Source organism: Salarias fasciatus, chromosome 10, assembly GCF_902148845.1.
Source record: "Salarias fasciatus chromosome 10, fSalaFa1.1, whole genome shotgun sequence".
Classification (NCBI taxonomy): domain Eukaryota; kingdom Metazoa; phylum Chordata; class Actinopteri; order Blenniiformes; family Blenniidae; genus Salarias; species Salarias fasciatus.
The window spans coordinates 11,828,980-11,848,403 of record NC_043754.1 but is presented as its reverse complement, the minus strand read 5'-3'; the positions used below and the strand labels follow the sequence as shown (position 1 = coordinate 11,848,403).

At 43.3% G+C, this 19,424-nt stretch overlaps 2 protein-coding genes across 2 annotated transcripts; one reads left to right on the top strand and one right to left on the bottom strand.

Annotated features, from left to right (window-relative positions):
* Window positions 1-728: 728 nt before the first annotated feature.
* On the bottom strand, window positions 729-10,067 carry map7d2a (MAP7 domain containing 2a). The gene is made up of 17 exons (XM_030101849.1): window positions 10,004-10,067; window positions 8,544-8,636; window positions 7,989-8,084; window positions 7,817-7,894; window positions 7,101-7,264; window positions 6,540-6,633; window positions 5,926-6,015; window positions 4,574-4,680; window positions 4,344-4,459; window positions 3,872-4,254; window positions 3,648-3,795; window positions 3,350-3,566; window positions 3,126-3,230; window positions 2,986-3,036; window positions 2,726-2,765; window positions 1,311-1,971; window positions 729-1,211 (listed from the first exon to the last, which is right to left on the bottom strand). Exons 1-17 carry the CDS (start codon window positions 10,038-10,040, stop codon window positions 953-955), a joined length of 2,739 nt encoding a protein of 912 aa, XP_029957709.1. The 5' UTR covers window positions 10,041-10,067; the 3' UTR covers window positions 729-952.
* A 2,976-nt stretch (window positions 10,068-13,043) lies between these two features.
* On the top strand, window positions 13,044-19,343 carry LOC115396080 (pyruvate dehydrogenase E1 component subunit alpha, mitochondrial-like). The gene is made up of 11 exons (XM_030101845.1): window positions 13,044-13,180; window positions 14,018-14,086; window positions 14,304-14,477; window positions 14,634-14,760; window positions 15,270-15,361; window positions 16,103-16,195; window positions 16,363-16,518; window positions 16,690-16,761; window positions 16,853-16,920; window positions 17,430-17,538; window positions 17,687-19,343. The coding sequence occupies exons 1-11, from the start codon at window positions 13,133-13,135 to the stop codon at window positions 17,849-17,851; spliced, it is 1,173 nt and encodes a 390-aa protein (XP_029957705.1). The 5' UTR covers window positions 13,044-13,132; the 3' UTR covers window positions 17,852-19,343.
* Window positions 19,344-19,424: the final 81 nt, after the last annotated feature.

Sequence of the window (19,424 nt, the reverse complement as noted above, 5' to 3'; positions counted from 1 at the left end):
TTTGACACAGATATCCAAGAGTGATACCACTAATTAAAGGAAGCTTTGCTTGTTTCATAGCTGCTGTTTGCAAAAGAGTGTGAGGAAGAGACACAATCTGCTCCATGGGGACGTTCATGTACGTTCCCCTCTCAATCCTCAATCTCATGCAGTTAGAGAAAGCAAACAGTGAATCGTTTAATCACTGACAGATTACTGACTGGAAGAATTCTTGTGATGAAATGTCAGAGAGTGTGGAAAAGTAAAGGACTGCAGCAGGTCCGACTCTCTACTTGGATTTTAGTTTGCTCAGCATATTCAGTGATTACCTGCCGATCACCAATCATCCCGACATGCATGGATAACTTTACACATCAAATACATTTTGAATGAATGAAAATCAGGTCATAATTACAATGCAGTAGTCATTCCTTTATCAGCAGCACACTACTCTTGACCTAAGGAGGGTGTGTGGAAAGGCAGATTATATTTACTTTGCTATGAATGGGACTGAAGTGGGAGTTAGGATTATGTGCAGGACAAGAGATCCTTATCAAGCTTATATAAGTTAATGCTTTTATTCAATGTTGGAAACCCTGATAATTGCGTTTTTGTCATTACGTCTCACATCTACACATACACACTCGCACGCACGCACACGCACACACAGAGCGACTATCTTCCAGATATATATGTGCACATTTTGCAGATTCATCCTGATAAAGCTGCAGCATCAATAAAACGGATCATACATTACTCCAGTGGTCAGTTCCTACGCATTTAGTATATAAGAGATAATTTATTGAAATTGCAAGTCATTTGTTAAGTCAATCTCTATGGCTCTGTTCCCATACCTGCAGGACTCAAGGCCACATACTCACAATGTGGCATCATGTGCATGTGTGTGTGACGGAGAGAGGAAAAAGAGAGAACGAAAGCAAGCAAGAGAGAGGGGGTCAGAGAGCCTAACGAACTACTTGATGCTGAGTTTATTTGCTGAAGGAGTCGACATGCCGATCAGCTTTGAGTCTGACATGGGGCTCACCACGCCCTCAATGAGGTTCTTGTTGCAGTCGCCTGCGTTGCTCTCCGAGGACAGTTTGGGGTAGGAGACGCTTCCTGTCAGGTCCATCAGGTCTTCAAGAGCCCGGGTGTTACTAATGCCAGAGTGCTGCATTTCATTGACAGGTGAAAACTCTGGGATGGAAATGAGTTCTTCCTTTGAGGCTGGGCTGAAATATAATCGTTAACAGCATAAAATACACATAATAACTAGGGTACAAAAAAAAAAAAAAATCAGGATTTTGTGGGTTTGTTTTAAAGAAACTCACCTGACCTCCATGGACTGCACCTCGTCACTCGAGCCCGTCCGTTTCACATCGAGGGGTTCCAGTTTGATGACCGGCGGCACTAACTTTCCCACTGGCAGGGGCGTCATCGGGGGCCTGACCACCTCCGGCTTGGCTCCTCCTTTAGCCTTTCCATCAGGTCCTGACACCTTCAGGCTTTGCTGATCGCTTGCTCCAGCATTTTTATGAGTTGTATGAGTAACTGCAACCTTCACGGCTCCATTCATCACACCGCTCTCTCTTTGGTTAACTTTGGCATCTGCCGTCAGCTTTGTGGCTTCTTTATTTATTTGGTCTGCGACTTTGGCGTTCGCTCTGTGGTGCTTGTTTACATTCAGCTCCGCCTCTCTTCCCTGCTGCTTGGCCTCACAGGCTCTGGCGTCTTTGTTAGCTTGGCCGCTTCCCTCCTCACTGGCTGGTCTTGAGTCGTGTCTCCTGTCAGGAACACCGTGTGCAGGTGTCACAGGGTGACTGTTGTTTTTGACTTGCACGCTCTTCTTCTGACTCTCCATCTGTGTTGCTGCTTTGTTCTTCACAGCTGTACTCTCATTTGTTTTGACCTGGACTGTGATCTGCTCCTGAACCTGACATTCCGCCTTTTTCATTCCCTGATCGTTCGCCTGAGCTTTAGTCTTTCCATCCCCTGTAGAGAATGAAACATATCATTGTGGGCTTCACTTTATTTAGACTGTCCAGTTGAATGGACCGATTTCCCTGTGGGTTCGATCTGATGAAAGAATTTATTTGCTCAGCACCGGGACTTGGGTCAGCACAGCCGAAAAAATGTACATCACACATTGAGAGAAATATGAGCCGAGCAGGTAATGAATGTCAACAGTGAGAAGAAATTCTGGACTGAATAAATAAAGTGCTAACTCACGCCATGCAGAACAGTCCTCAGGAGACGGTGCTGAATAAATTTCCCAAGGACATTTTCAAGAGCGGCTAATTTTAATATCGGCTCCCATGGTGCTGCTCTACAATTAAGAGGACGCTATCAGCACACAGGGAAGTCCTTGGAAGCTCTTCCATATTAAATAAATTGTAAAAATCCCATCAAATATTTCCCATTCATACCACTTACATTATATGCAAGTTGTTGTGTTTCCTTTTTTTTCTGAATGCTCAGCCTCAAAGGACAGTAAAAACAAGAAAGCCTGAACAATCCACCCCACATTGAGGTTTCAAACAAGCAAAATCAAATATATTACCATTGCACATGCTTGAAAACAGCTCATACATGAAGGAAATCATAGGCCACACATGCCCTGTTTGCATTTTTACAGCTGCAAGGCATACAGCGGGGAGCTGGGCGGGGGAAAAAAAAAAAAAAAAAAAAGCATGGACAGCAAGCAAACTAAAAACGGATCTGCAGGGTGACTGAATAAATCACTGACCTGCTGGTAAGACGCACTTTGATTCCACCTGCTCCTCCTTCTGATTCAATGCAGAGGGGAGACGGTACAGTCAACGTTTTGAGGCAATCAGGACGCAAAACCAAAAGTATCATCAACAATAGAATTTAATAAAGGTAATACCAACAAAAGGTCATTGTCTTGAAAAATCAGTTTCGAATAGAAAGTTAAATCACACAATCAGCAGGCGGTTAAAGGCAGCAGGTCTACTGTACGAGCACAGAGAGCATCTCTCACGGTACCTTCAGGTCAGCTTCACCCTTCCTCGTTCTCTTCATGATCTCCTCAATTCTCTGTGAAAGCAGGACAACGTTAATCTGCTTCCATTCACATTTTGGTGGTACAGAAATGCTTTTCGGGACTTCCTGTCAGGGTTTCTAACCTTTTTTCTGAGTTGTCGCTCCTCCTCTTCTTGCTGAGTCAGCAGGTCTCTGTCTTGTCGCTGACGAACTGCGTCCTCTTGAGCTTGGACTTTGGCTTTTTCTTTCTGTTCAACACATGTACAATCAAACAAAACTTTAAATAGGATATATTATACAAAATATTAATACAACAAATAAATCCAGTGCATCTGGCAGACAGGCAGTTATGCGCCGCTCTTCTCACCTCTCTGTCTGTCTGGGCCAGTAGATCCTTTTCTTGCTGCTCCCTTGTTCGTTTGTCTTCCTCTTGCTTCAGCCTGTTCAGCTCTTGTTCATGTTTCTCTCTTTCCTTTGCTTGTTGAACTTTCTCCTCTTGCTGTCGCTGCTCCTGCTGCTTCCTCAGCTGCTCCTGCTGCTTCCTCAGCTGCTCCTGCTGCTTCCTCAGCTGCTCCTCCTTCGCTCTGATCAACAGGTTCACACTCGTCACTCAGACGTCCTCATCTTCACTCCTGTTTCAGTGTTGATATTTTCACTGAACTCACCTCTGTACCTCCTCTTCCTCCTGTTTTTTGTCCTCCAGTTCCTTCTGGGCTCGAGCCTGACGCCTGCGCTCCGCCAGCAGTCTGGTTGCCTCCTCTGCGTTTGTTGTGCCGGCCGCCGCCCTCCCTGCAGACGGGTTTGATGCTGGCTCTGCCACACGGAGAGACGATGTGAAAACAATCCAAGTGTTCTGGATAAGAAAAGTTGCACTTGTTGAGAAGGTTACCTTTCTTCTTGTCTCCCTCCTGAGCGCTGTTCTGCATTCTCTTCTCTGAGGAATCCACTTTGGGGGATTTCTGGGTATTTCGGTCTGGGGACAGACATTTCTCAGATGTGTCCCCCTTCAGGTTTCTGTCAGTGTGTTCACCTTTGGAGGATTTGTTTTTTGTTACTTCAGCAGTGATTGGATTCTTTGCTACTTGCGGAGGTGCGTTTGAGCCGCTGCTTTTCACTCCGCTCTCAGCAGCCTTGGACTGTTCACAGTTTTGTCCCACCGCCTTGTCATCTGCTTTGCTGTTGTCACTCAACGGGTTTTGCTGATGTCTCGTCGGGGAATAATGGTACTGGTGTGCTTTGCTTGGAGACTGGGAGCGCATCTTTGTTGTCAGCCTGTGGTCGAGCAGAATTTCAGGAATGAAAATGAATACTGTGAAAGAAAGTCAAGTGATAACCTGATAATAAATAACAAACACTCTTACTTGGAGGTAGTAGGTGAGACCAGGTGCTTGGTAACACTTGCAGGGGATTCAGATCTCCTCAGAGGGGATCCACAGCCGGGTGAAGCAGTTCTTCTCTCTCTGCGCAGGCGCTCTTTCTGTAAGTGTTTCAATCAATTAGAAGCAAAGCACGCATTTGATAGAGCTTTGGTGCTTTCCGGACGTTGCATGAGTGTGTCCCCGTCTGGACTGTGTTGTGTGTGGCGCCTGACCTTGGGGGTATTGGGAGTGGAGTGAGAGCCTCCCTGAAGTCCTGCCCTGCTGTGATCTGCTGGGTTCAGCGAGCTGCGGAAAGGTGACCTGTGAGGGCTGCAGGGAGCTGCGTGATGACAAACACAGCGCCCATCAAACCAAATAATCGTGAGCGGCGAGTGACAGACGGTCATTGATGCAGTGCTGGGACGGCGGACTGGACCCAGCCTGGACAGTGTGTGCTGCACTCAGCTGAAGCTTACAAACTCTTTTTTTTTGCAGCCAAAGTGAGTTGGCATGAGAAATACAACAATGGCAAGAAATATAAGGATCAGAACTTTATGTCCTGATGGATCAAGGGTGGAGGCACCCAATATGATGTCAGTCAGAGTAAAATATTATGGGATGTGAAATAAATTACTCCTTGAGGTTGTATACTACTAAATCAAAATACTATATACTACTATAAACTGCAAGGGTGCAGATGCCAGCACAATGGCTGCAAACAATAGTCTGGATTCCCACTGTGTCTCTCAAAACACACACTCTAAACAACAACAGCAAATGAGAAACACATACAGACCTTGTGAAAACTCACAATCACAAAAGCAACCCTCAACACATAACCAGGAAAAAGCTTTCTGCTTCTCATTCATTTGTCACTCATCCAGCAAAGCAGCCTGACAAGCGAGCAGTCACCTCACAGGGATCATGACTGCATCTATGTCTATTTTTAATTCACATGTTTCTCTTCTAGGTCATCTGTGGTTAATCTCTACAACTGCCTGCTCACACGGACATGTCAGCACCACTTAGCTGCTTTCATTTTGAAACAAACTCCCTTTGGACCTCTACAAAGTGTGACAATGACACCCCAAGTGTTCAAGATCATTCAGATTTATGAAAATTAACGACTCAAGGAGAGGTTTCTAATCCAGAAGTAGGAAAGCATATCAGTCATATCAGTACATATGCAGTACAGGACAGTGGAGAATAAAAATCCCACAAACTGAAAATGTTTCCAGGTTGATAATATGTTAAGAATGGCTTTGGCATCACCAGCGTTTTACCATAAAGCTTCAGATCTTAACAAGAAACGAGTATTTAAACCTCTGTACCCAACTCCAAGATGAAAGCAGCTGCAGTGGAGCACAGACACAATGAAGCCTGAAGTACACAGAGCTTTGCAGGGGCACTGCATCAAATATGCACAAAGAAAAACGCATAAAAAGTTCTACAGCAGAGCAACTTAAAAGATGAGCTTCACAGACAATGAAAAACATTTCTGTTCATGTTTCAGACATGTCAACCGGAGGATGGACGGGAGGGGGGGGGATGGTGTACTTGGGAGGGCAATGGGGCTTAACTTTACCAGATTCGCTGACAGCAGGAAGGGGGGAGGCAATGCCATGGGAAAAGGCGGAGGCAGCAGAGAAAGGGAGTGGGACATTCTCACAGTCACCTATAGGCAGCGGGCGGAGCAGAGCAGAGCAGACAGAGCATTATGAACAGTTTATCTGAGCAATTCCTCATCCGACTGTCGGAGATCTGGCAGGAGAGAGAGCATACCAGCAGGGATGTTGCGACCTGCTGTCAGTTAAAGAGTTCAATTTGATCTGATTGAAAGTCAGTGTGTTGGGAGCCAAAGCAACACCCCGCTTTGATTTAATTTCCTTCATTTCAACAGTCGAGGTCGGTAAAAAGTTGTTGTTTATTGAACGCAGACATCCGTGCAGACGTGCGAGTCAACAAGCACACGTCTCTGTTCATGCGTACGTCAGCAGCTGGATCGGCGATGATCAGGCCAGGAGACAGCTCGTTTCAACACACACACACCTGCTCGCACACACTGTTTATGTAATCATGTTGTATAGAAATACAAAAGTAACACTTCTGCTTCTTCCGTAACCTTGTGTTTCAGACCATTTACAGACGCTTTTTGTATCCATGACGACATTCATGAACATCCAGAAAGTCTTTTCCTACCTGCTCCAGCGCAGCCCCGGCTCCAGCGTTTGGTCCTCTGCTCCAGCTGGAGGCTTCGTTCCAGGGAGCGTTTCATCAGAGCCTCCAGCCGCTCCTGAAGGCGTCACGCCACATTTCAACTGTCACCTCGCAGCTCATCAACTCCATTTACACTTTTATGTAATGAAAGATTCTGCGGCTATGGAGGTGATGAGGATTAACAAATTCAGTGTTTAATATTGATAAAGAATATCTGGGTCTTCCTTGAAACTGCTGCGAATGATACTACTGACTGAATGGCCAAACCGCCCTGACCTTTAATGAGTTTATGACACATCATAAAACTCTGATTGTTGGACAGATGGCAGCCTGGGGTTCTGCAGCCTTTCTCTTAGCCAGTTGACTTATTTTAAATTCTCTGCAAACTTAAATAAAAACTTCCAGATTCTGTCGAAACCCTGACTCCTAATCTTTGGCATGTAATATGACATGTTATTCTAGGAAATCCCAATTTCAGGGCAATGATCAAGTCAGAATCGCTGATATTCACACAAGGACACGTTTTTTTTTCTCTCGGCTGACCCTCTCCTCCTCGAGCTGCTGCCTCCTCTTCTCCTCCACAGCGGCTCGGCGAAGCTCCTCTTTCTGCCTCTGCTCCTCCAGGCGCCTCCAGCGTTCCTCCACTGTGCGTTCGTACTGCAGCCGAGCTCGGCGCTCCTTCTCCCGGATCAGCTGCTCCCTGGCCGCTGGATGACACACGGGTTTGACCAAATCAAGTCAGGTAGTTGCTGTGTTTCCAGCTAATTCTCCTGTTGTATTACCCAGCAAAAGAATAAATTACTATGATTTTTTTAAAAACATTTTTTCTTAATTATTCTGTTTAAAAACACACATACACACACACTGTCCTCCAGTATAATCTTTTATGTGTAACACTGAATTTGACTTTGTGTGTCAGTCACACCCAAGATTAAGTGGAGAAGCTCGAAATCCTTGTCCTGACGCGACAATGAGCTGCAGGATTATCTGAGAGTGGGAGACCTACTTCTGTGGACTACTCTATGTCTCAGTCACGGACTCTGAAATGACAAAACCCATCACATCAACGACTCAGTGAACTCAAAATGAATTCTGGTGAAATCCTTCTATAGCCAATTACAGTGCCGGAAGAAGGACATCAGACCAAAAAAACTTTTTGGGGAAGTTGCAGACGAATAAGAGGCCAGAGGCATTTCAGAGCTTCTCATTATATCAAAGCAACTTCTTTATTGGCTCCTCTGCAAAATGGGACCACCTACCCAGGCTTCTCTCCCGCTCCTCGCGTCTCTCTTTGGCCAAACGCATCCTGTCATCTGTCTTCATGTAACCCTCCACCACTGAAAGAAAGGAAAGATGTCTGAAACCTTATAAAAAAGGAGATGCAGAGCAGCCAAATCGAAGAGGACGACGTGTTAAAACTGAAGAACTTACTTTGTTTACCTCCGTGACTGTTACTGCTGTTGGCTGCTAAGTGCGAAGGAGACGCGTGTCCGTTTATGTGTGGCTTCTTCTCTGAGTTCGACGGAGCTGGAATCAGCAGGAAGGGAGGGGAGAAGGTGCACTGAGCTTTGTGAGGAAAGACATGACATCAGTGCCTCAGCGCTGACCCGCAGAGCCGCTTCCTCGCCAGCAGAGGGAAACAGCCTCACAGCTCGCTGTGGGGTTACTTTGTGTTAAATGCCTGGTGTTGCAAAATGCCCATGCCAAGGACGAACTGCTAACATATGCAGATCGGTGCGGCGAGGGGACTGACTGAAGTCGCTTCACACACGCCGGGTGTCATTTTCAGTGATTCATGCTGAGTCGTCGTAGCTGTCGCTGTAACTGAGTCTATTCCCCTCTGCCTGAGGAACGCTCAAACATGTGGAGGCACCACAGATGTGCTGTCTCTAGGGATCCTGTGGCGACGATGATCCGAATTAATCTGCTCTTAGTGCATTTTGTCCAGTTGAAACCATGAGTAACGGTGTGTCAGAAGTCACTCACTGGATCTTCCGGTGCGGACCGGGGAGCTGTGGCCGTTGGTTGGAGATCTCTTCTCGGGAAGGAGGGTGATGGATGGTGGTGTCATCTTTTCACCTGATGCAGAAAACAAACAAATTGGTTTGACATCGATCTGAACAGGAAATTCAAACCGCAAAATCAATTTGACAGGTCCGGTCTGCCAATACGGTTACAACCTAGTTAAATAACATTTTTAACTAAGGCTGGAACAATCAAACAAACTGACACTGAAATTAGAGTGACTGTTCAAAATCCAAAATTCTATTTAATTCTAAATGTTATTGTAGGCAAATACATTATCATCTCAGAGACTATTTATGGTTTACATACAGTATAAATAAATACACATGACTACATTTTAATTTAAACACTACAATGATATTCTAAAGGAATATAATTTTCAGTTTCAACAGCCTGCTTGGAGCAGATCTCTCAGACACTCATGTAAGACGACTGTCAACACAGTGAGCTATTCTCTTTTTAGTCTGGGCTTCTACTGAAACCTGGCAGATGACAGTGAGTGCCTTTGTGGCAGATGACAGACAGGATACTTCTAAAATAAACTCATCTGAGCACAATTTCATTCATTTGATTGATCATTTTTAGGACAGCATTTGAATTGCTCTTTTGTGATAATAACAGTGTGTGTGGAATGACTTCAGGATTTGATGAAGACTTCTGACTGTTATGTGTTTGTTTTCCTTACGCTTCACAGTTTTCAAGACATTCTACTAAATATACAAACTGAAGCAAGAAAAAAAATATAAACTTGCATGTTATTGTGCATAATATCAGTGAGGGATTAAATTATGACAGTGGCAAATCTTGCCTCACTCTAATTACATAAAATGTGATTACTGGCCTGCAGAGAGAGATGTCTCTCAGGGTGTGGAGGGTGTGGAGAGTGAAACTAGCTAACAAAAAGTGAGAAAATAATCGACATCCTGCTCTACAGAGTTAGTGACTCAGTCCCAAATCCACAAAGTCATTCATTGCACAATGGTATGATGCTCAGACATATACAGAGAAATCCAAGGACCAGGCTGGCTTCATGTACGCAGGCATCGGTCCAGTCCTTTCCTCTCCACCCAGTTCAACCTCCTGATCGGGGTGAAACGCGTCACCGAGCACGTCGCATTGAATTGAATCGAATCGAATCGAACAGAATTGGACGTTTATCAAAGCTCAAAATTACAGGAACTCTCTTTTTTATGATTACAAAACAGAAATCCGACAATGGCAATGACACACAAAGAAGAGAGGGGCCACAACCACATGCTGCGTGGGCTCATTTCAAACGGAGCGGGGTGCTTTTCGATCATACTCTATTATGGAAACAAAGCGTCGTCGCTGCACAGCGAGCATCGCGCGCGCACGGAGCCTGGAAGAGGCAGCCGCGTCGCGAGTCTGCGTTCATTCCCGGTGTAAACACAGCAGCCTACCCGCCACTGCGCCGGATGATGCCACTGTTTTCGCCATGGTATTCCTCACAGTCCACCCAAAACGCAGGAAACGGTCCGCAGTGGACGCGATGCGGCGCAGGTGTCCGTGTCCAATTCCCTCCTCAGCAACAGCAGCGGGAGCAGGAAAAAAAAAAAAAGAAAAGAAAAGAACGCAGCCAGAATGAAACAGAAGCCTTCAGAGGGACGGCCTGAAGGTCGTCCTGTCGGCTGCAGACTGACGATAGCCCATCGACGGAGCAGAGAGATGCTGCACGGGTTGAATCGGGGGATGATGAAGCGCACGCAATCGAGTTTACAAGCCGCGACCAGCGCGTGCGTCGGTGCGTCAGCGCGCTCTGCTCCAATACAGGAGCATGATCCCCGGCAGATGAGGGTCTCTGCAGCCCTGGCAGGTCCAAACCCTCTTCACTGGACTTCGTTCTTAGAGATTTAAGAGGAGTATTCTCTCGCTCCCTTTGCCCTTCATTTTGTGGTAATCATAAGGATACAGGATTGAAAAAAATGATGGCTTTGCGTCGTGATCAAAGTGATACAAGAAACTAGGACAAAAGACTCAAATGCACACGATTTCACAAACATGAAGGGAATTTCTAATGAATCCCAAAGAACTTCTCATTAAGGTGAACAAAACTACCATACAAACCAATAAAACCACAAACTAGGAAAAAAGTGGAGCGATCACGATGCCTATTTTGGATGAAAAAACAAACACATCCTCAAAACTGGAAAGATAAACAGTCTGACTACTTTTTCAGGACTACAATTCTGAACAGAAGAAGTGACAGGTCACAATTGGTACAAATTTAAATACAGAGAGGGATGTGACACAGCTGACCAAGATCAGGTGTCGTCAGGGGAAAGAGGGAGATCATAGGACACAACACTGAACAAATGTGACACTGACTGAAATAGAATGATCTCAAGGAAAACATGCACAACCAACAACCAAAACATCAACACCAGGATCTTTGCCTAATCTTTATATATTTACCTAATCCATTATTTGATAAATAGTGCAAATCTCCCAAAAGTGCTTCCCAGGGCTGTTTTTTTTTTTTTTTTTTTTTTTTTTTTTTGTCAGGCTTTCAGTCATACAGCTGCTTTTTTCCATTTGGTACACCCTAAAAAATGAATGGTAAAAAACAACCCAAATTGGTTTTTTTTTTTAACCCAACACTTAATCAATATTGGACCAGCCCAACAGTAGTCATTTTTACCCAACAAAATGGGTTGGTCTTTTTAACCCAACAGATGGGTTCACAAATGTAATCCAATCATTGGGTCAAATAAATTTCAGCCCCGGGTCGATTCTACCATATGACTGGGTTGAATATTGTGCTCATTTTTAACCCAAATGATGCATCAAATTAATGTGCCCAAACTCTGGGTAAAATTAACTATAATTCTGTGTTAATTCAACTACACAATCTTCCAAAAAGTGTTGATTCATCCATCCATTTTCTATGCCGCTTCTCCTTTTCAGGGTTGCATGTTGCAGGTGCCAATTCCAGATGCTGCAGGCAAGAATGGGGTACACCTCAGACAGGTCATCAGTCTGACACATATAGACAAACAACCACTCACAACAAGGGGCGATTTAGGGTGACCAATTAACCTGACATGCATGTTTTTGGTCTGGGGGAGGAAACTGGAGTACCTGGAGGGAACCCACACACACGTATGGAGAACATGCAAACTCCACATATAAAGGCCCTGAGTCCCGGCCCGGAACCTTCTTCCTGTGAGGCAAGAGCGCTAACCACTGCATCACCGTGCAGCCATGTTGAATCTTAGAGAAATTTATATAATATACATATCTTGTAAACAGCTAATTTTCAAACTTTTTTAAAATTCAATCTATACTTGGTCATGCAAATACTACAATATGCAATGAGACGCTTGCAAACAATGTTTAAAGTATTTATTTTGAATTTCTTTGGACCCGTTGACAACCCAACAGTGGTCAAAACAACCCATGTGCTGAGTTTAAAAATCTATATTGGGTCTGATGGACTCTAACCCAACACATGAGTTGCAATAAATAACTCCAAATGCATCATAATAGCCCAAACTGGGTTACCTATTTCATAACCCAGTGATTGGGTTAACAAAGTAACCCAACATTTTTTAGTGTGTAATAGTTATGGTTGTGAATGGCTGAAAGTGTAGATGATGTTTTATTTAGAATTCATTTGGGGAATCCCTGTCAGTATTTTAACTTAGTGACAACCAATTTAGGTCCTTATATTGTTTTCATCACAACAGTTTCTCATTATATTGTTACTGCCACTGAAAAATATTGCATGATCAGAACAACAGAGTAATTACAAAAGTTGTACTCTGTGTACTCTGCAATGTGTATTGCAAAGTTTACAGAAAATCTATGATTGCAATGTGATACCATCTGCAATTTTTTTGTAACTACCTAATCAAAATTGTCACAGCAAACTTATTAAAAAATAACTAAAATTGCTGCAACTTGTGACCATCAAAAGCTCATGTTGCAGACTTTTTTATGAACAGTTGAGAAAGGTAAAGATGTTCTATTATATAATATCATCATCGTGTTTTATGAGTGGTCTTTTGTTAGTGTGTCTTGTGGTGTTGTCTGCTATATCATGAATCATGATATAGCAGACAAAAAGAAAAGATCATGATTCATGATTCTTTATCTCCGCTGGAGCCCCTTCATCCAGCCCTCTCCTTCTCATAGTCCCCAATCCCTCACCAGATAAAATAACCCAACCACAGGACTATGAGACTTTCTATTTTTGTTTGTTTGAATAAGATTTCTTTTCAATGTTGTTTTTAATGTTGCCCATTTTGCTTTTTTGCAACTATTTTTTTAAGATAAAGATTTTTATTCAAAGACAAAGTGGTTCACAAATAATGTTTTTAACTTTAATTAAAATCTGTGGAGTTTTCCCAGCTGAGTAAAGAATTCCTTCTTCCCTTCTGTGGGTTTCACCGTGTGTTTGCCCGCATCAGCCAGCAGGGGGCAGCAGAGGCTGCTCGCTGCGCTCATTGCAGGCAGAGAGGAAGCAGTGAGCGGAGCCGGAAGGGCAGCAGCTACAGAGGACGGATCTGAAGTGAAGCGCTTCTACAAACATGCTGACCAACCTCTCTAACGTGCTCAGAGCCTGCGCCCAGAGAAATGTAAGTGGCCTTTCACCCCCTCAGTAGTTCCTCAATTTTATAAGAGCGTCTGTGTCTCAACTCTCCATTGTTTATACTGAAATTGTGCCTGACATCGCTGCTCTGACCTTGCCAGGCCGAATAGCTTCTGGCGCTAACAAAACTGCAAATCCGCTCTGAAATATGAAATGTCAGTGTTTTAGTTCACCCTGTAAGATGACACAGTCTCTTCTCTGGTGGTCATTATCAAGACTTTTTTGATCACGGTTTACGAACGCTGGTTGTAACAAACCCGACGCCTCACATTCCAGAACCCACCCAGATGCGTTGCTGTCAGTGATGGTTCTACGTGTCCATCAGAACAGTTACACTAAATATAATGCATTTTCTTTTAAATGTGTTTAGTTTCATAGCAATACTGTGTAATACACTGATACATGTGGATGTTAGCATAACTGTGTGTTTTCAATCCAAATTTGACATGGTACTTTAATAAAGTGAAAAAACAGAGATTTTAGAAAGCTTTTTCTCCCTTTTCAGTCTTAATTCTGTTTTTCATCTAAACTGAAATTACGTGAATACTCATGCCACCATCTGCTAACAATCTTATATCTTTCCTAAATTGAGCTTTTTTTATTTTCATCTTTATTTTTCATATAATTTTACCTTAAAGAAGTACACACCTAAAAATGAGTTTAATCATTTTACATTCCACACTCAGGTCAACAATTTAATTTCTTCAGTGTTGCCAAGTGTCAAATTTGTACACTGGATCTTAGTTTTGATGCTGAGAGTGATGGTTATGAGGAAAAAAAAAACAAGCTTTTGGTGTATATATTCTTTTCTCTTCTGTGACAGGGGGCTGCAGTGGTCATGTCAGCGCGCACGTACGCTGACTTCACAACCCAAGCCACATTTGAAGTGAAGGTAAGATTGACACTTTCCCCTGTGATCTCTAAAAACTCTAGAATTTGTGGAGACAAAGATATAAATTTGATCTGGGGCCAAAGGCATGATTGCTACGCTTAAAACATGCTGCAGTTAAAAATTTATATATATTGTTTTATATTGACAAAAACTGATTTTAGCAATATGTGATATTGTAATTATATAACGATCAGTCTATATGCTAATTTTCCTGTAGAAATGCGACCTCTTCAAGCTGGAGGAAGGCCCTGCCACTCAGGTGGTGATGACTCGGGATGAGGGCCTGCAGTACTACCGCACCATGCAGACCATGCGGCGTATGGAGCTGAAGGCAGATCAGCTGTACAAGCAGAAGATCATCAGAGGGTTCTGCCACTTGTATGATGGACAGGTTAAAACAAGTATTTCTTATTTTTTATTTTGTTTTCTCTATGAAGACCATAATAGTTCACAATAGAATATATTCTCACCTATCAGCACAAAAAACTTTACTATTTTAAACCTGTGGGCCTCCAGAGACAATAAAGTATTTGTTTCCTTATTATAGGAAGCCTGTGCTGTTGGTATCGAAGCCTCAATTAATCTGTCAGACCACCTGATTACTGCCTACCGTGCCCACGGCTACACTCTCACCAGGGGAGGGACTGTGAAGGAAATCATGGCTGAGCTCACTGGTGAGTCCACAGTCCTCGGTTGACCTTCAGAAGTTTACCTTGTCGAGGCTTTGAAGAGCCACGCTCAGTCAGGGCATGCTGGCTGCAGGTGTTTTTCCACTGTGTCACACAGAACTGTAAAAGTTTATCAAACCCTCTAGAGACAGTTTGCTAGTACTGCATTTCTTCACTATGAAAAAAAGTACCTGGTGTGTATTTTGTCAGCAGACTGTTTCTCTGATTCAGCAGTAAAGGAAGCAGTGCAGATAACAATCATTTAAAAAACTGTCTGAATCTTCAACACAGACCTAAAACTAACCTCAGTACATGTTTATCCTCAAGGCAATAAAAGTACTCAGCACTTCAAAATTACATAACATCATATGACAAGACTAAGACCTAGTTTAGACAAAAGTAAGTGCAGTATTCAGTCACAAGATGAAACCACATTATTCATGAATATCTTTCAGAAGCAAACAGTATTTTCTCCTACAGCGACTTCACCTGCTGTGTTTGTTTTTACTCTACAGGCAGAAGAGGAGGCATTGCAAAGGGCAAAGGAGGCTCCATGCACATGTACTGTAAACACTTCTATGGAGGAAATGGAATTGTTGGAGCTCAGGTACGACTGAATGGACGCCGGATGTGTCTTATGTTTTGTTAATCTCAGTTTTTGGTGATCACAGAGCTCATGAATGGCTGTGTTCGCTGTAGTCAGGTACGCTGTTAGTTTGCAAGTAAGATACATATGTTTTCCACTTCCCTTCAGCTTCCCTTCTTGGTGATTGTGGTCACAGACAAATATATGAAGGCGCGGCTCTGCCTCAGAGAAACACCACTTTAATGAATGATCAGGGAGACTCATGAACACACACAGGTGAATATTAAACGCAGGTTGTGCCTTAATTGTATATAAATTATCATCCGGAGTAAATTCTCATGTATTTTTATGACACTTGGTGCCATAAAGATTAATATGACTCAGTGAGGTCCTTGACCTTTAAGGTAAATACGGTACTTCAGGTTATGTCAGGTGAGCCCAGAGCTGTGTCAAACATATGGTCCATGGACCAAAACTGGAACAGCAGAGGGTCTGGCCTCTGGACAGTTGGGTCATTCATGTATCTTTAGTTGCAACAGCATTGAAAGACACATTTCACTGTATTTTGCACATTTTACTGTATTTTAGCTGTTTAAAATTGACGTGATGTTGAAATTGTTCTTATTTTAAAGATTCTAAGTCTTCATGCTTGTATTCTATTTATCTGCTCTGAAACATTTGGATTTTTTTTTTTACTGCATGCCACTTTTTTGTCACCTTTTTTCTGGAGAAATCACGTTTCTATCATATTATTCTGTCCAGGTTCCTCTGGGTGCTGGAGTGGCTCTCGCCTGCAAGTATCAGGGCAACAACGAGCTGTGCGTCTGCCTCTATGGAGACGGTGCTGCCAACCAGGTATATATAAGACATCATAGCAACAGGGACTGGGGAACCAGAGCAAACGTCTTCATAAATGAAGGTTTTCCCGCTGATCTTTATTCACCAACACTGGGGGGAATAAAAGTGAAATGTTTCTCATTTTACTATCTCGGAAAGTCCTTTTTTTTTTTTGTATTTCACAGGGTCAAATCTTCGAAACCTACAACATGGCGGCTCTTTGGAAGTTGCCCGTCATCTTCATCTGTGAGAACAACAGATACGGCATGGGGACGTCAGTGGAGCGAGCCGCAGCCAGCACGGACTACTTCAAGAGAGGAGAATTCATCCCTGGTCTCAGGGTACATTTTCACTTCCTTTCTCAAATGCGTACAGACTCCCCTGGGCCCGCTTCAGGCTGAAGCTTCATCGATATTTCTCCAAGCTTGCATTTGTGAAATCTGCTTAATTATTGTCCAGATGAGCAGTTTGTACTATCAGTATAATGAGGATTGTTGTTTTTCCTTGTGCAGGTGGATGGAATGGATATCCTGTGCGTTCGGGAAGCCACCAGGTTTGCCGCTGACCACTGCCGATCCGGAAAGGTAGACAAAGCCCTGAGTTATTATTATCATTAGAAGTGGATTTTGCTTTTCTCATCTACATTTTTCCTGACTTTCTGTTTTTTTAAATCAGGGCCCTATTCTCATGGAGCTTCAAACGTACCGTTACCACGGACACAGCATGAGCGACCCTGGCGTCAGGTACACGATCATCCTCCCTCATATTGTTTGTTTTACCATTTCAGTCTTGGCTGTGACCGACTGCTGTATCTCTGTGTCCACGTTGTCTGAATCAATAATAATCTGACCTCTACTTGTTATTGTCACTGTGACGTTGCCCCTTTGCTTCTGCCACTGGCCCACAATAGTCCTCACATGCTTTCCTTCCCTCCGTAGTGGCCTTGCATTGCCCTGGGTTGAGCCTAGCAAAGGCAATAAACTCAGATTACTAATCTGTGTTTTGATTTTAGTAAGTTAATGCTTGACTAATATTGACAATGAAGTAATTGTCTTTTTTATATAAGAATTTGTTCAATTATTTTATATGAATGAATCAAAATAAGCGTATGAATTTGGCCTGATAGAATAATCGTACTGCACTTATTCGTGATCATCCAATGCTTGGAGATGTTATAGTTTCAGCTATAACATAAAGGTGATTGTACTAGCACACCCCTACAAGATCCCTGCACCAATCTGTGCCCTCTCAGCTACCGCACCCGCGAGGAGATCCAGGAGGTCCGCAGCAAGAGTGACCCCATCTCCCTGCTGAAGGACCGCATGCTCAGCAACAACATGGCCAGCGTGGAGGAGCTCAAGGTTTGACTTGGCTTTCTGCATTTCTCTGTATCAATCTGACAATTTTCTGATGTTTAATATAATTCACTCATTTCAAGACGAATGCAAAGTTAGCATGTCATGGACGCTAACTAACCCTTTTCTGTCCCGTCTGTGTTTCATCCGTCAGGAGATTGACGTGGAGGTGAGGAAGGAAATCGAGGATGCCGCTCAGTTCGCGACTACAGACCCGGAGCCTCCGCTGGAGGATTTGTGCAACCACATCTTCTCCAACAACCCCCCCCTGGATGTGCGCGGCACAAACCCCTGGTCCAAGCTCAAGTCCGTCAGCTGAAGACTTTCTGTCCCTTTTGTTTAATGCCCTCATCCAGCCAAAACAACACATTAGTCCCGCCCCCTTTACACTCCTCACACACACACACACACATTGCATAATGTACCATAAACTAGTGCCTCAGACCCAGAGACTAAAGCATCAGCAAGTATTTCACCTCCATTTCTTCACCAGCACAGGCCATGTTCACCAAGATGTTCTGAGAGAGAAACTCCAAATACTTAAAAGCTTAAGTGTATTATCGTCATCTTATCCCAGTTGCCACTAATTATTCTTGGTTTTATTTGCATACAGCTGAAAGATTTGGTGGATTAGAAGAGTCAAATACTGCCAGTGTTTGTACAGTTTGACAGGCAGCTTCGAGAACCGTGCAGCTGTTTGGGCGCAGTGTTTCATCATGGCGGCGAACGCTGAGCCTTAAAGGAAAAAAAAAAACTACAACTCTGAGAATCAAATCAACCTCAGGTGTGTGTGTTTTTCCATTAGTTTTCTTGAATTTCTGACTTTATTGTTGTTAATATAAATCTTCATGAGGAGTTTGATTCACTTTCTTACATGTTTTTAGCATCGGAGGTGTTTTACCCCCGTGATCAGTGCGGAGCAGACTGTGCTTGTTTGGTGCTTGTCTCGGGTCACTTCTGAGGCACTAAAGGTCATTAACACTTACATCATTTACTTCTCAAACAAACTGTCTGACTTGTAAAAACTGCTTTGTACAGAAGTGTACATGATAAATAATTCAAATTGAGTGAATCGGTTTTTGTCATTTGTTAATGTAACCTTTTTGTTACAAAGACACCATAAAAGGCAGCAGAGTGTCTGTCAGCTCTCTGCTCTCTTTTGATATGGGCTATGTCTTAGATTAGAAGCAGACGATATCAGAAGAAATATTTAATTCTGTAAAACGTGAATGTGCCTGGTAGATTTGGAAAAAGAATGTTGGAGCTGAGCGAGACTGTTTCCATCGATACGGTTTGATTTGCAGACACTCGGGTCTGTTTTTGAATTTGATAAGTGGTTAATTAATTGAAGATATTTGGTTCCTGATGTACATACAGAGGTTTAAAAACCTCAACGTGCAAAATTCTCAGAACGTGGCCCATCCATTAATCGTGAATGTGATGTTCGAAAATGGAAGTATATTTAACTGCTGAGTTTCACGCACAATTTCCCAAATTTGGAAAAGACTGGAGTTACGTCTCCCAAAACAATATTATCTACAGTGACTTCTCAAGCAGTCGACGCGCACTGTAAATTAACAATGAATTACAAGGGAGTGTCGGACTTTTTCTCTGCAACATGGCAAGAAAAGCAGACTTGATTTTAAAATGGCACCACGTGTTGATACAGCTGGGAGAAAGAAAACCTGAGAGGGGAAGGTTTGTGGTAGTAATCTGTTACGTTTGTCACCAGAGCGAGACGAGGCTGAGAAGCGCTCCGTGGAAAGCTCGGTGAACGTGTGAGGTGTTGTAATAAAAACACACTAAGTTATCATGTTTGTGTTCTCTTTGTCAGCTGTGATTCCTGCAAACATTTCAGTGTCATTACTGAAATGACTGCGGAGTTCCTTTAT

Coding starts and splice junctions, on each gene's coding strand:
- LOC115396080 (XM_030101845.1), top strand. CDS start 13,133: ATGCTGACCAACCTCTCTAACGTGCTCAGAGCCTGCGCCCAGAGAAAT. Junction 16,762..16,852: donor ACCACTGCCGATCCGGAAAG/GTAGACAAAGCC, acceptor TTTTTAAATCAG/GGCCCTATTCTCATGGAGCT. Junction 17,539..17,686: donor CCAGCGTGGAGGAGCTCAAG/GTTTGACTTGGC, acceptor TTCATCCGTCAG/GAGATTGACGTGGAGGTGAG.
- map7d2a (XM_030101849.1), bottom strand. CDS start 10,040: ATGGCGAAAACAGTGGCATCATCCGGCGCAGTGGCGG. Junction 7,265..7,816: donor GGAGCGGGAGAGAAGCCTGG/GTAGGTGGTCCC, acceptor TGTGTCATCCAG/CGGCCAGGGAGCAGCTGATC. Junction 6,634..7,100: donor AGCAGCTCGAGGAGGAGAGG/GTCAGCCGAGAG, acceptor TGACGCCTTCAG/GAGCGGCTGGAGGCTCTGAT.